Here is a 14,253-nt window from a genome sequence, read left to right on the forward strand (position 1 = left end):
CAACTGAACAAAAGACAAATGGAAAACCTTATAGTCATCAGTAAAAATGTTGCTTCAACAGCACGAAAGTCTTTTTTGCATCGAATTGTGACTTTTGGGACGGTATCCACAAATTATCTGAAAGATGGGGAAATGTGTAGCTATCGATGGGCATTACTTTGAATAAAGCACTTTTGATGTTTCTCTTGAAATTACTGTGTTTTCTTTGATTACAAAATCCGCTATTATTAACCGGTACACCTACTTCCAACTCAACTTCAAACTTTTTTTTTTTTTTTTAAGATTTTGTCTTCTTTTGCCCATTAGATGTAGCTAAGCATTCCTTGGTTCAAATCGGAGGTTAGGGTTTTCATCTTTCATTTCCAAAAACTAAAACAACCATCTCTTCCATTAAAAGGAAGGAGTGGAGAAGGAAAAAACATTCGGAGGTGAGGCTGAGTCTAGGATTATGCTCCAGTGTCTAGTCAATCAGCTAATCAGTGTGTGTGTGTGTGTGTCTCTCTCTCTTTCTCTCTCTCTCCTCTCTCTCTCTCTCAATGGTTAAATGGTTACCAAAGATAAGTGCTTTGAAGCAGTGGAAAAGAAACAAGAGAAAGAATGTGCTACAAATACATTCATCTAAAATTCCAACGGTGGTTACATTTTATATAATAATGTGAAATAGGTCTTATTCTTTTCAGTCACTTAAATTTTAGCTGGAAATAGCTTTCTTTTTTGATTTTTTTAGAGAGAGAAAGGGAGGGGGGAGAGCGAGAGGGAGGAGTGGGAGAAAAGGAGGGAAAGTGGGAGGGAGGGAAAGGGGGAAAGGGAGAGAGAGAGAGGGAGAGGGAGAGGGGGAGGGAGAGGGAGAGGGAGAGATGAGTTTCCTTCCATATGAATCCTGACCAAGGATTGAACCCGTAACCTAGGTATGTGCCAAGACCAGGAATCAAACCCACAACCTTTTGGTGTAGGTCCATGGTCGGCAAACTGCGGCTCGCGAGCCACATGGGGCTCTTCGGCCCCTTGAGTGTGGCTCTTCCTAAGCCTTAGGAGTACCCTAATTAAGTTAATAACAATGTACCTACCTATATAGTTTAAGTTTAAAAAATTTGGCTCTCAAAATAAATTTCAATCGTTGTACTGTTGATATTTGGCTCTGTTGACAAATGAGTTTGCTGACCACTGGTTTAGGTGATGACCCACCAACCAACTGAACCACCTGGCCAGGGCTTATAAGTGCCAATGTGTACTTCTTAATCTCTTCATCTTTTTCACCCAGTCCCCAACCCTCCTCCCATCTGGCAACCACCAATTTGTTCTCTGTATGTAAATCACTTTCTTAAGGTATGTTTTAATCTGTAACCCTCTTCAAACACTTCTTTACAATTTTGGCACAAAGAAACATATAAATAAGTGTAACTCTTCAAACTTTCCATTCTTAATCTATTTTTCAGTTTAACCTTGAACAAAAAATTATATACCTCACAACATTAAGTAAAAAGCAAAGTTAAAAACTGTGATCAATCCTGGACTGTGTGACTAGTGGTTCTAGAGTAGGCTCTCATACCAAAGGGTCACAGGTTCGATTCCGGTCAAGGGCACATACATGGGTTGCAGGTTGGATCCCCAGGACATTGGGGTGAGTGTGGGAGACAACCAATAGATGTGTCCCTTTACACATCCATGTTTCTCTCTCTCTCTTCCTCCCGCCCGCCCTTCTACTCTCTCTTAACAGCATTGGAAAAAATATCCTTGGGTAAGGATTAAAAAAAATTGTTATCAGTCAGGTAATCCTAAATCTTACAAAAAGCCTGACAACATAATCCAACAGTACACCCATTACTAATATCCATAATAAAAATTAGGAAGAAAAAGCCTGTAACTCAAAAAGAGAGGGCAATTAACAACTTTGTGATCTTAATTTATATAAAAACTCAGGATTTTATCAGCTCCAAAATAATGGTAAGATCAACTAAAATGAAATAATAAATATATAAAATTTAAGATATAATCCCACAGAGCCAGCGTGGCTCAGTGGTTGAGCACTGACCTATGAACCAGGAAATCAAGTTCAATTCCTGGTCAGGGCACATGCCCAGGTTGCAGGCTTGATCCCCTGTATGGGGCATGCAAGAGGCAGCTGACCAATGATTCTCTATCATCATTGATGTTTCTATTTCTCCCTCTCCCTTCTCCCTTCCTCTCTGAAATCAATAAAAATGTATTTTTTAAAAAAGATATAACAAGCCCTAGCTGGTTTGGCTGGTGGCTAGAGCATTGGCCTGTGGACCAAAGGGTCCAGAGTTCAATTCTGATCAAGGGCACCTTGGTTGCAAGGCTCCTCCCTGGCCCTGGCCTAGGCCCTGGTCGGGGCACGTGCAGGAGGCAACCAATTGATGTGTTTCTCTCACATCGATGTTTCTTTCTCTTCCACTCTCTCTAAAAGATCAAAGGAAAAATATCCTCGGGTAAGAATTAACGAAAACAAAACAAAACAGGATATAACCCTCAATTTATTTATAAAATATTCTTATTCCATTTTAAAAATTACATTTCATTTATAAACTCTGCAAGACATTTGCTTAGATACCACTTACCCTATAGTAAAACCGGGGAATGGTCTTGTAGAATTCATTTGTGTTTTTTCTACCTCCTTTCCATTTGGAGTAGTATTTGGTAAATAAATCCATTTCTTCATCTTTTAATTCCTGTTCACTTTTTTTTTCTGTTAATTAAATAGATTCAGGGGGAAAGCACTTTTAAAATCAAATAATACTTTTCTCAGGTCATCTAGTATAGCCGAATTACAGTGCAAAAAAGGTCTTCATGGTTGTGCTTAGACACTAAACATTTATATTAACTTTCTTGAAATACCAACTCACTATCTTCCACTGAACCAGCCTCTCCTACATCTTCACTCTCAGCTGCTCCCTCTACTTTTTTTTTTAAATCACTATACTTGTTTCTTCCTCAAACCACTGCCTATCGTATAGATCTACTAGAGGCCCGGTGCACAAAAATTTGTGCACTGGGGGGGGGGGGGTGGTCCCTCAGCCCGGCCTGTGCTCTCTTGCAGTCTGGGACCCCTTGGGAGATAACGACCTGCTGGCTTAGGCCTGCTCCCGGGTGGCAGAGGGCAGGCCCAATCCCTAGGTGCAGCCCCTGGTCGGGCTCAGAGCAGGGCCGATTGGGGAGTTGGGGCGCCGCCCCCTGTCATGCACAGAGCAGGGCGGATCGGGAGGTTGCGATGCCACCCTCAGTCACGCTCAGGGTAGGGCCTATTGGGGGGTTGGGGCACCGTCCCCTGTCACACTCAAGGCAGGGTTGATGGGCAGGTTGCGGCGCCACCCCCTGTCATGCACAGAGCAGGGCCAATCAGGGGGTTGGGGCTCCATACCCTGTCACGCACAGAGCAGGGCCCATTAGGGGGTTGGGGAGCTCCCCCCTGTCACGCACAGAGCAGGGCCGATCAGGTGGTTGAGGAGCTCCCCCGTCACTCACAGAGTAGGGCCAATAGGGGAGTTGGGGCACCGCCCCCTGTCACGCACAGAGCAGGGCCGATCAGGTGGTTGAGGAGCTCCCCCGTCACTCACAGAGTAGGGCCAATAGGGGAGTTGGGGCACCGCCCCCTGTCACGCACAGAGCAGGGCCGATCAGGTGGTTGAGGAGCTCCCCCGTCACTCACAGAGTAGGGCCAATAGGGGAGTTGGGGCACCGCCCCCTGTCACACACAGAGCAGGGCGGATCAGGGGGTTGCGGCGCCACCACTGCCACACTCAGGACAGGGCCGATGGGGAGGTTATGGCTCTACCCCATCACACACAGAGCAGGGCCCGTGGGGTGGGGGTTGGGGCGCCGCCACTGTCACACTCAGGGCAGGGCCGATGGGGAGGTTATGGCTCTACTCCGTCACACACAGAACAGGGCCAATCAGGGGGTTGGGGCCCCGCACCCTGTCACACACAGAGCCGCAGGGCGATCAGGGGGTTGGGGAGCTCCCCCCTATCAGGCACAGAGCAGGGCTGATCAGGGGGTTTGGGCACTGCCCCCTGTCACACTGATCCGGTTTCGGGAGGCCTCGCGGCTCCACTGATCCCGGTGCTGGGAGGCATATTACCCTTTTACTATATAGGATAGAGGCCTGGTGCAAGGGTGGGTGCTGGCTGGTTTGCCCTGAAGGGTGTCCTGGATCAGGGTGGGGGTCCCCACTGGGGTGCCTGGCCAGCCTGGGTGAGGGGCTGATGGCTGTTTGCAGCTGGTCACACACCCTTCAGGGTGGGGGTCCCCACTGGGGTGCCTGGCCAGTCTGGGTGAGGGGCTGAGGGCTGTTTTCAGGCTGGCGGGTGACTGAAGCTCCCAACCGCTCCTTTTTTTCTTTTTCTTTTTTTTATTTATTCTGGGCCAGCTTTAACTTTGAGGCTTGGCTCCAGCTCTTAGGCCTCTGCTGCTGAAAACAGGTTTCTGGCCTCTGTTTACCTTCTGTATTTGAAACAATGTTGCGATCCTGCTGGCTGAAGCACGGTGGACTAAAGCAGGTTTCTGGGGTTTTGTTTAGCTTCTATATTTGTAACATAGTTGCTTAGAGTTGCAGCTCAGAGGCCTGCAGCGGCAGGCGGGGAACTTTGGAGTCCTCTGTCACTAAAGCAAGCAAGCCTCATGTTTGCTTCAAGCTGCCTGGCTGCAGGCTGCCATCTTGGCTGGCAGTTAATTTGCATATTGCCCTGATTAGCCAATGGGAAGGGTAGCGGTCGTACGCTAATTACCATGTTTCTCTTTTATTAGATAGGATGGCATGTTCCTAATTCATTCAATTAAAAATATTTATTGAGCACCTACTACATATTTAACCCTGTACTAGTCACTGATGCTAGGGCGCTGAGAAAACAGGCACAGCCCTTGACCTCATGAAGTTTCAGCCTTGTAATCACTCTTCCTCCGAAAACCCTTTCCTCTGAAGCTCACATATCCAGATGCTGTTACTCTCCAACCTCTCCACCTGCCTGCTGCTGGCAGGGAGCTGTCATTTAGCCATTCCTCCACAATTGTTTGTGGATCATGGTAACTGGTGCACAGGGCTCTTCACCTCAATGTCCTGCAATCATCAAGGAAGAGCAGACATGTGGGTGACTCAACCTTGAAGGCTTTTGCTTTTACCTCTACTGTGTAAAAGCAAGACCACAGATCTTATCTGCTCTTCTTCTAAAATTTTAAACTCTAATATACTCTCAGATAATTTTTCTCTCCTGGTTATTCAAAACCTCACTACCATAATACCTGCACTTTAGCCTCATTGAGGTCTCTAATTCTATTATCTATTTTCTCAAAAGTTTATTTTCCTCTTCCTGGTCTCATTTCCTTCACTTAAACTCCTCTTATGCCTGCATTTCTGACACATCTGCCATGTTAATTTTTACTCTTGGACCAATCTTAACATCTTGTTTACCATGGCTTAATACCTTTGGAGAAAACTGTACAATTTTGGTCCTACAAATTTATTTCATGGTTACTAATTAGTAAGTCAGCTTTTCAAAACACCAGGACATATTTTATTTGCCCTTGATGTTCTCTTGCTGATTCCTCTTGTTGACCGACTGCTTCAACCTGTCATTACATTCCTCAAACCCCCTCTGTATTCACCATCAACAAATGACAATCTCTCCCAGTTCATCACAACAGAGTCTACTGCACATGGATACCCATAAATATCTAAATGAAGTGGGAGGGCAGGAAGGTATCAAATCTGTACCTTACTTCTTCCTGCCAGTTTTAAGGGAAGAAGTATCTCCTCTCTCATCCAAGGCTAACCTCTCATTTTACACGACTGCTTAATCTCAGCCTTTGTAATTCTCTGGTTGTTCCATCACTTCCTTTCTCCCTCCCTCCCCCATTCAGTTACCTTCAATTCCTTCATCTTTACTGGCTTTTCTTTAATTTACAAACACACAGAGGTCTCTTCCATCTCCCCACTCCCCAAAAGTCCTTCCTTTCTACTTACTACCACACATAACTCCTTCCTTTCTCAAACACTTTTTCAAAAAGAAAGCCTACATTGGTCATCTCTGCTTTCGTATCTCTCATCCCTTCTTTATGCAATCTTGCTTCTACTCTTACCACTCTACAGAAACTGTAGAGGTTCTTGCCAGGGCAACCAATGACCTAATTGCTTATTTTTTAAATTAAACTTATTGGGTTGACATTGTCCAATAAGATCATAGAGGTTTCAAGTGTTCATTTCTATGATACATAATCTGTATATTATGTGCCCTGCACCCAAAGTCAAATCATCTTCCACCCCCATGTATTTGGCCCCTTTACCCTTCACTCCCCCTCCACTCTGTTGCTTAGTTTAACGAATACACCTGTCCTTGGTTTCTCTGTTAAACTTGATACTATTGAGTCTAACCTTTTCTTGGCTTTTATGAGACCATGCTGTTGATTCTCCTATTTTTTGGACATTTCTTCTTTTTTTTTTTATTTCTTCTTCCTCTATCATTTCAACTTTCATAGTGTAACTTCTAAGTCCCAAACCTATGTCACTCAGTGTTAAGTTGTTGGGGAGAAGAGGAAGAAAAAGCAGGCTGAGAAGGGATGACTGGTGAGGCAGGAGGAAAAATAAGAGTGTATGTCTCCTAAAAACCAAAAAAAGAAAGTATGTGTAGGATGAAGATATAAGGGGAACAGAGAAATAAGGCATAGCTGGAAGTGGAAGTTAAGAGTCTCTTTAAGGTGAGAGGAATACCACCATGTTAAGATGCTGCTGTGAATGACAGAAAGAAAAACCAAGAATGCCGGAGCGAGAGGACATATCCTTGAGTGGGCTAAAACGGATCTAGCACACCCGGGAAGCAAACAGTCTCAAACCGAAGTTGTACAGCCCGTATGATTTGCTTATTTCATCATCTCTTCCGATGCAAAAGTGTAAGTTCTACAAGAACCAGGGTTTTTGTGTGTTGTATTTACTGCTGTAGCTGGAACCGTAATTAGCACGGAACAGACATGCAGTGGAGTGGGTTTTAAGAACGAAGGGGAGGAGAAAGCACAAGTACAGGTAACTTTTTCAGTAAGTTTTCCTATAAAGCGTGTAGGGAAATGTGGCTAAAGCTGGAGGGGGCTAGGAGACCAAATTACTTTTTTTAAGGTGAGGGATGTGACAGCATGTTTGTTGGAACTGATGGAAATGCTCCAGCAGAGAAGGAACATTTGATGACGAATAAGAGAGAGAATTAAAGAAAGGGGACACGACCTAGTGCTGGAGTGGAGGGACCCTCTCAAACAGGGGCCTGGCAGTTCCCCATTTTTAAGCAAAGTGGGGGCGGTGACAGACTCGGTGGGAACAGGCGAGGAGCCTTGATTGCTTCTACTCAAACACTTACACAGACAAGCTCAGCGGCTGAGGGTAAGGAGCAGGCGGCACAGTGGAAGGCTGGAGGGTTGGGAAGTGAGGACTGCAGGAGAGCGAACGTCTAGGGCAGTGGTTCTCAACCTTCCTGATGCCGCGACCCTTTACCACAGTTCCTCATGCTGCGGTGACCCCCAACCATAACATTATTTTCGTTGCTACTTCATAACTGTAATTTTGCTACTGTTATGAATCGTAATGTAAATATCTGATATGCAGGATGTATTTTCATTGTTACAAATTGAACATAATTAAAGCATAGTGATTAATCACTATGTAATTATATATGTGTTTTCCGTGGTCTTAGGTCTGTGAAAGGGTCGCTCGACCCCCAGGTTGAGAACCGCTGCGTTAGTGGCCAAGAATCAAAAGCGAGAGACAATGTGCCCGGTTCCGTTTTCCTCCGGCACTTTCGGCTGCCCTGGGTGCAGGTGTGAAACAGGAAAGAGTTTAAACAGGTTGGTGAACAAGCAAGAGTGAAGGATGGGGAAAGGGACAAAGAAAAATGGAGTATGACATTTAAATGGATAAGGAGGGAAGGGAAAGTGATAGTAAAAGGGCGGTAGGACCCCGGAGTTGTTGGACCAGGGTTCTCATTCCTCCTCCATCTGGGAGCTCCCCCGCCCGCACATCCTTCCTCGGGGAAGTGTGGGTGAACCTCCTCGATCTCTGAACCCCATCCCACTCCACCCGCTTTCTCGGGGAGTGTTCACAGCAGCGGAAAGCGCGGCCCCCCGCCGCCGCCCCTCCCATTCTGCCCCCACCTCTAGGGGGTGAGGGCCGGGCTGTCTCCGCGGGCGGCCCTTCCCGGACTCACTGTTGGGACCGTTGTTGGGCGTCGCTAACCGCCGGCGAAGCACTTCTTTCCAGTCCATGACTGACTCCCGCGCAGCAGCTCCGGCATCTGCTAATCGCTACCCCCGCCACCAGCTCAGATATCAACCCGCCGCCAGGCTCTGAGAGGCTGCGGAGGCCGCCCGGCCGCCATCTTGGACTCGGGCGGAAGTCGGCTGAGGAGGCGAAACGGGGAATGTGGTCACTGCGGAGAACGCGGCGGTCACACCAACAGCGGGGAAAGCTGGCGGGAGAAAAGGTGGAAAATTACGTCCTTAAGGCAGCTTCCCAATCGCACAGCGCCAGATTGTAAAGGTGCAGGATAGGGGAGCCCGTACTTTTAGTTCATCTTGGGCCTTGGCGCGTAGGCACCACGTGACTCAGGAGTCCTTTGGCGTTTCCGGGAAGCGTTTTCTCCACAATTTCTTCTTATTGTTCCTTGAGGATATATGGAGGCCCTAAGGTTCCCCTAAATGTAGTAGACGCCTTGATCAGCCCCCGTAGGCTCCCTCTGCCACTAAAATCACTAAAAGCTCCAAAGCCGCCTTTCTCTCGCCGCCAGGCCTGGCCCAGCTCAGCCACGCCCCGCGGCGGGGCCGTCGCGGTGCATTGTGGACCCGGTAGTTTCCGCCGCGGTTATGGTCGCGTTCACAAAGCGTGCGCGCTGCGGTGAGTTGTTGAATGAAGTGAACTGGGTTTGTGATGGATCTGTGCGCTGTAGGCGGAGCCCTTGGTGGACCCCCTCCCTTACCTGAGCTGTTGGCCCGCTCTCCCCCGCCTCCCCCAGCCCATTCCCTGGCCTGCGGGTTTGGGGGTCTGGGGACAGTTATGCGGAGCCCGGGCCCCTAGCCTGCTCTCGCCGCTGCCCTTGCTGCTGGTGGGGCTGGGCCTCTGGGCTCGACTTTACGCCTCCCCTTCAGCGAGGCAGCCATGGGATCCGATCCCGTTTCAAGGACGGTTGTGATTCCCGTGAGTGAATCTGGGCGGCCCTCCTTGTGCTCTTTCCTCAGGTTCGCGGGCTGCACTGTAACCGGCACCAGACATTGCTGCCCCGGTTCTGCGGACAGCGACGGAGATCGGATGCCCCCGGATCAACATTTTTTTTTTTTTTAAGGGAGAGAACTCATAAGACTTCATTGCTATTAAGTAGCCTCAAAAGCAGAGCCTTGGTTTTTCTGAGAAATTGAAAATCATCTTTTAAAAAGTTGCGCTTCAACTCGTCCCCTCACCCCCACCCCCTAATTCCTTAATTATGCGGTAGAAGTAGGGGCTTTTCTTCACCATCTGCTGATCTCGCTGCATAATGACTTTCTGTTTCACTGGCATTAGAAGCTTTCCGAAGCTTTGGAAAAACAACCCATACCTTGGAGTAGTAGGCCCAGGACACTCTTACAACTTTTTCTTTCTGAAAGACTGTTATGGCATCAGGAACCAGCAGAAGTTGTTTTCTCTTAATACAGTGTCTCCACAAAATACCAAAGCAATAAATCTGATTGCCAAGGCCAGATATCGCAGAAAAGATGAGGGCAGTAATAAAGTTTCTTCTGAGTTTCCTCACCTTTTTGCAGCTGGAGCGGCTAAGAAGAGATCTCAAATGAATCCTCGGAGTCACGATCAGGCCTTGCCACCGGAGAGAAACAGTATTCAGCTCCCAACACAACCTTTGAATTCAGAGCAGTGGGATAAACTTAAAGAAGATTTCGAAGGGAGAGCTAATTTTGAAGATTGGATCATTGCACGGATGATTACCTACAATAGCTCTATAGATGTGGCCAAATCTTTGCTGGCCTGGGTAGCTGCAAAAAACAATGGTATTGTAAGCTATAATTTGCTGGTCAAGTATCTGTGTCTCTGTGTCTTTCATAAGCAGACATCAGAAGTTTTTGATGTCTACGAAATCTTGAAAGCCAGATACAAGAGTTTAGAATCTTCGGCAAGCACTCTTCTCATCCGAGGATTGATCCACTCAGACAGATGGAGAGAGGCCTTGCTGCTGTTAGAGGACATCAAAAAAGTCATGATCCCTTCAAAAAAGAATTATGGTGACTGTATCCAGGGAGCCCTCCTTCATCAAGATGTAAACACAGCTTGGAATTTGTTTCAGGAATTGTTAGATCATGATCTTATTCCCATGATGGAAACTTTAAAAGCCTTCTTTGATTTTGGAAAAGACATAAAAGATGATCAATATTCAAAGAAACTGCTAGACATTCTTTTGTATCTAAGAAATAATCAGCTATATCCTGGGGAATCATTTGCACACAGTATAAAAACATGGTTTGAGAGGTAATTTTGATTTTTCTTTTCCTGTATGTTTTTATTTTAATACCTATATAGCCACCTTTTTTATTGGTTGCTGAGATTATTCAGATTATAGTACCTTTTCCATCTCTTACTAAGATTTTGTTTCCCTTTAAGACAAAATCTTCTTTCTCTAAAAAAAGCAGCATAAACAAATTGTGTTAATCTCTACTCATCACATAAAAGGGAAATTATAGAGAATTTGTAGTTTTATGTATTTTTCTATTTAGAAGGATCTGGCAAGATGTAAGTACTTATGAATAGCACTTGTGGCTGGAGTTTATAGCAAGAAAACGAGCTGTCTGGGTCGTATTAGTATTTTCAGAAGTTCTGAAACCTAGTGTTCTGTTTAATCTATGCATTTTCATCAACTTGGATGGTTAGAGTGGAGGGGGAGATCCTGATCAAACCTGATATGTAAGCATTAGCATGAAAAATCTTCATCCGTGCAGTTCATTTTAGATCTTTCTATCTTTAAACTGCGCTCTCCAAAGCTCTTCAATGTCTTTCTTTTGCTTTTCTTTAAGTTACTGACTCTGTGCCTATTTATTGCTTCAGTCTTTAACTTTCTCATTTCTTCACCATTAATTTGCTTCAGGCTATTTCCTCAAATTTTATTCCTTTTCTCTCATTTTTTGTCCCCCCCCCCTCTTTTTCTACTGTATATCATCAGTATATATATAGAGAGAAACATCCATGTGAGAGAGACAAATCAATTGGGCTCCAGATCGAGCCTGCAACCAAGGTCCCATAATCAAACCGTCAACCCTTCAGTCCAAGGGCTGACACTCTACCCACTGAGCCAAACTTACTAGGGCTGAATTATCTTATTTAATAAACTTATTGAATATCAACAGAGGCACTAGGTTGTGAAAAATCTTTGCAAGGATTTTAGATTTTAATTCTGTTATCAAGAGTGTTGGTCTAGGAGTGGAGTTTTAGAACGGTAACTGCCAAAACAGTGAGAAAAGAAGTTTGGAGAGGGATTAAAATTGAAAACAAATATGTTTGGAGGCAATTAAGGTTTGAATGAGAGATTATGAGATTCTGAATTAAGAACTGAAGAAGAGAAAGCAATGGAATTAATAGAATCATGATGATATATGTAAGAGGAAAGAAGAAATGATAAGTTGAGCAAATAAGTATTTTGAATGCCACTAATTAGGGTAGGCACTGAGGATATTTTGTGACACAAGATCTTTTATGGCATTCACAATTGGGAATGCAATACATGTCAGTTAAATAATAGCAGTAGCTTTGGCTCGTGTGGCTCAGTTGGTTGAGCGTTGTCTCATGTACCAAAAAGGTTGCTGGTTTGATTCCTGGTTAGGGCACATGCCCAGGTTGCGGGTTTCATCCCTGGTCGGGGTGAGTACTTGAGGCAACCAATCGATGTTTCTCTCTCCCTCTCCCTTCTCTCTCTAAAATAGATTTAAAAAAATAATGGTGGTATAAGATAGTATAAGAGAAGAAATTACTCTTGAGTCATGGGCAGGAACAATCTCTGGCAACTTTATGGAGAAGGTTAGAGTTGAGTTACAGTTGAATTAAGAGGTTACAGTCCAGCCGTGGGCAAACTACGGCCCGTTTGAAATGAATAATACTAAAAAAAAAAAAAAAGACAGTACCCTTTTATGTAATGATGTTTACTTTGATTTATATTAGTTCACACAAACACTCCATCCATGCTTTTGTTCCGGCCCTCCGGTCCAGTTTAAGAACCCATTGTGGCCCTAAGTCAAAAAGTTTGCCCACCCCTGGATTACACTATTACTATCAACTGCTTTCTGTACAGGTCCTGTGAAGGTAGATTTAGACTTGAAGATGAGGGTCGTATGAGAGAAGTGCAGGGAAGAACAAGATCCAGAGTAGGGGAGGGGCACCATAAGCTTCTTAGCCCTATTCCAGTATATCAACCACTCTTCTAATTAAACCTTTCTAGGGAAAGAGTCTGAACTTTTAAGAGCTTTTGCCTATCTAGTTTCTAAACCTTGGATTCAGTCGGAATCTTTTTTTTTATTTTTTTTATTAGTGTTCCTGGAGAACAATGGAAAGGACAATTTACCACAATCCAGAAAAAGTAAGGCCAATATTTTATTTTTAACTTGTTTGATTCAGGTTTAATAGGTTGTTTTGCTACTGTTTAAAACCTTTTAATTCGTGAATGTCTTAGAGATAAAATAATTAAGCGTTAGAGTACCCAAGGCAAAAGCCATGTTTTGCATACGCGGTGCTCCAAGTGTTTTTCCTGTCGGTACTGTGAGCCTGTGTGAAAAGTCATATATTTTCTCCTAGTTGTGTTTTAGGAATAACTTTTAAAACTTTATCTGGATGCCCAGCAGTCTACTCTTTTGTGTTTTCTGGCACACTAATGTGTGATATTACCAGGTGTACAAAAAAATCACATAATGCATGTGATGATCATAAAGCTTATGTTCTTTTTTAAAAGTTATCCTTCAATTTCCTCATGTCTTACGATTATTCATTCTTTAAAAAGTCCTTTTCCAGGACACTACTTAACACAAACAATTGTAATTACAGTGGTCAGTGTTTGGGCTGTGGGAAAACCATAGAGTCTATTCACTTGAGTCCAGAAGAGTATGAATTCCTCAAGAGAAAAATCCTGAGCGATGTGATAGATGGAGGTGACCAATACAGAAAGACGACACCTCAGGTGAGTCTGGGCCAGGTTTTATTGCATTCTTGGTGTCTAGAGCAGGGGATGGCATTTTTTTCTCTAAAAGGACAGATAGTAAATACTTTCAGTTGTGTGGGTCATACAGTCCCTTTTGCAACTTTTCTACTCTGCTGTTGTAGTGAAAATAGCCATAGGCAATACATAAATGAATGGGCATGGCTGTGTTTCAGTAATAATTGTATTTATGAAAATGAGCAGTAGACTGGATTTTTTTTTTTTTTAAATGCAAAGAGAAGCAGTGGGCTGGATTTGGCTTGCTGGCCGTAGTTGTCAACCTTTAAGAGAGATTGCTTTAGAATTTCATGGAACAATTGGGTCAGACTATTATCCATCTGTTGAAGTCAGTCCTATTTCATCTGGGCACAGGTGCATTTAAGCCAAAAAGACGATGCTTATTCTTTATCTGTTTCCAGGAAACTGTGTTCAGTAAACTCCCATGAAAGTATTATGGTTTCTCACAACTTTTTTAGTCAAGAGAGTTTAAGATAACAAAATTATCTCCCAAGTTTTCTTCGTATTGAATTTGATTCTCTGAATTATTTTCAATAGCTTTATTTTGCTAGTCTTCGGTACTTTATGCTGGCTTACCAAGATTAAGTGGATGTAAAATGCTTTTATTTTGGGGAAAAGCTGCCCATCATCTCATTGAATGCTTTTTCTTCAAGGTACTAAATAAAAACAAGAAGTGAAAATTATTCTACCTTCCTACCTTGACTTAAAATGTCAGATCATATATTTTTATTGATTTCTAAAAGGAGGGAAGAGGGAAAGAGAGATAGAAACATCAGTGATGAATCATTGATCAGCTGCCTCCTGCACTCCTGGGGATCGAGCCTGCAACCCAGGCATGTGCCCTGACTGGGAATCAAACCATGACCTCCTGGTTCATAGGTTGATGCTCAACCACTGAGCCACACCAGCCGGGCATAACATGTCAGATAATGCCCCTAGATCCGTGGTTGGCAAACTGCGGCTCGCGAGCCACATGCGGCTCTTTGGCCCCTTGAGTTGTGGCTCTTCCACAAAATACCACGTGTGG

General features: G+C 44.4%; 2 protein-coding genes across 4 annotated transcripts in view; one reads left to right on the forward strand and one right to left on the reverse strand.

Annotated features, from left to right (window-relative positions):
• PPP2R3C (protein phosphatase 2 regulatory subunit B''gamma) overlaps positions 1 to 8,816 on the reverse strand; it is a 32,253-nt gene extending 23,437 nt beyond the window's left edge. The window contains exons 1-3 of one of the 3 annotated variants that reach the window (XM_081090136.1): positions 8,554 to 8,816; positions 8,199 to 8,459; positions 2,580 to 2,707 (exon numbers count right to left, since the gene is read on the reverse strand). In XM_081090136.1, coding sequence (XP_080946262.1) covers positions 2,580 to 2,707; positions 8,199 to 8,256 — 186 coding nt within the window. In that variant the 5' untranslated portion in view covers positions 8,257 to 8,459; positions 8,554 to 8,816. Of the gene's footprint in view, positions 1 to 2,579; positions 2,708 to 8,145 lie in introns of all 3 variants that reach the window. The other 2 variants (XM_081090137.1, XM_081090138.1) reach the window with 2 other exon arrangements.
• A 21-nt stretch (positions 8,817 to 8,837) lies between these two features.
• The window catches only part of PRORP (protein only RNase P catalytic subunit), a 160,285-nt gene continuing 154,869 nt past the window's right edge, over positions 8,838 to 14,253 (forward strand). The window contains exons 1-4 of the mRNA XM_081090103.1: positions 8,838 to 8,884; positions 9,226 to 10,501; positions 12,549 to 12,596; positions 13,058 to 13,190. Of these exons, the coding sequence (XP_080946229.1) occupies positions 9,519 to 10,501; positions 12,549 to 12,596; positions 13,058 to 13,190 (1,164 nt within the window). The 5' untranslated portion in view covers positions 8,838 to 8,884; positions 9,226 to 9,518. The remainder of the gene's footprint in view (positions 8,885 to 9,225; positions 10,502 to 12,548; positions 12,597 to 13,057; positions 13,191 to 14,253) is intronic.

Source organism: Myotis nattereri, assembly GCF_964212035.1.
Source record: "Myotis nattereri genome assembly, chromosome: 1".
Classification (NCBI taxonomy): Eukaryota; Metazoa; Chordata; class Mammalia; order Chiroptera; family Vespertilionidae; genus Myotis; species Myotis nattereri.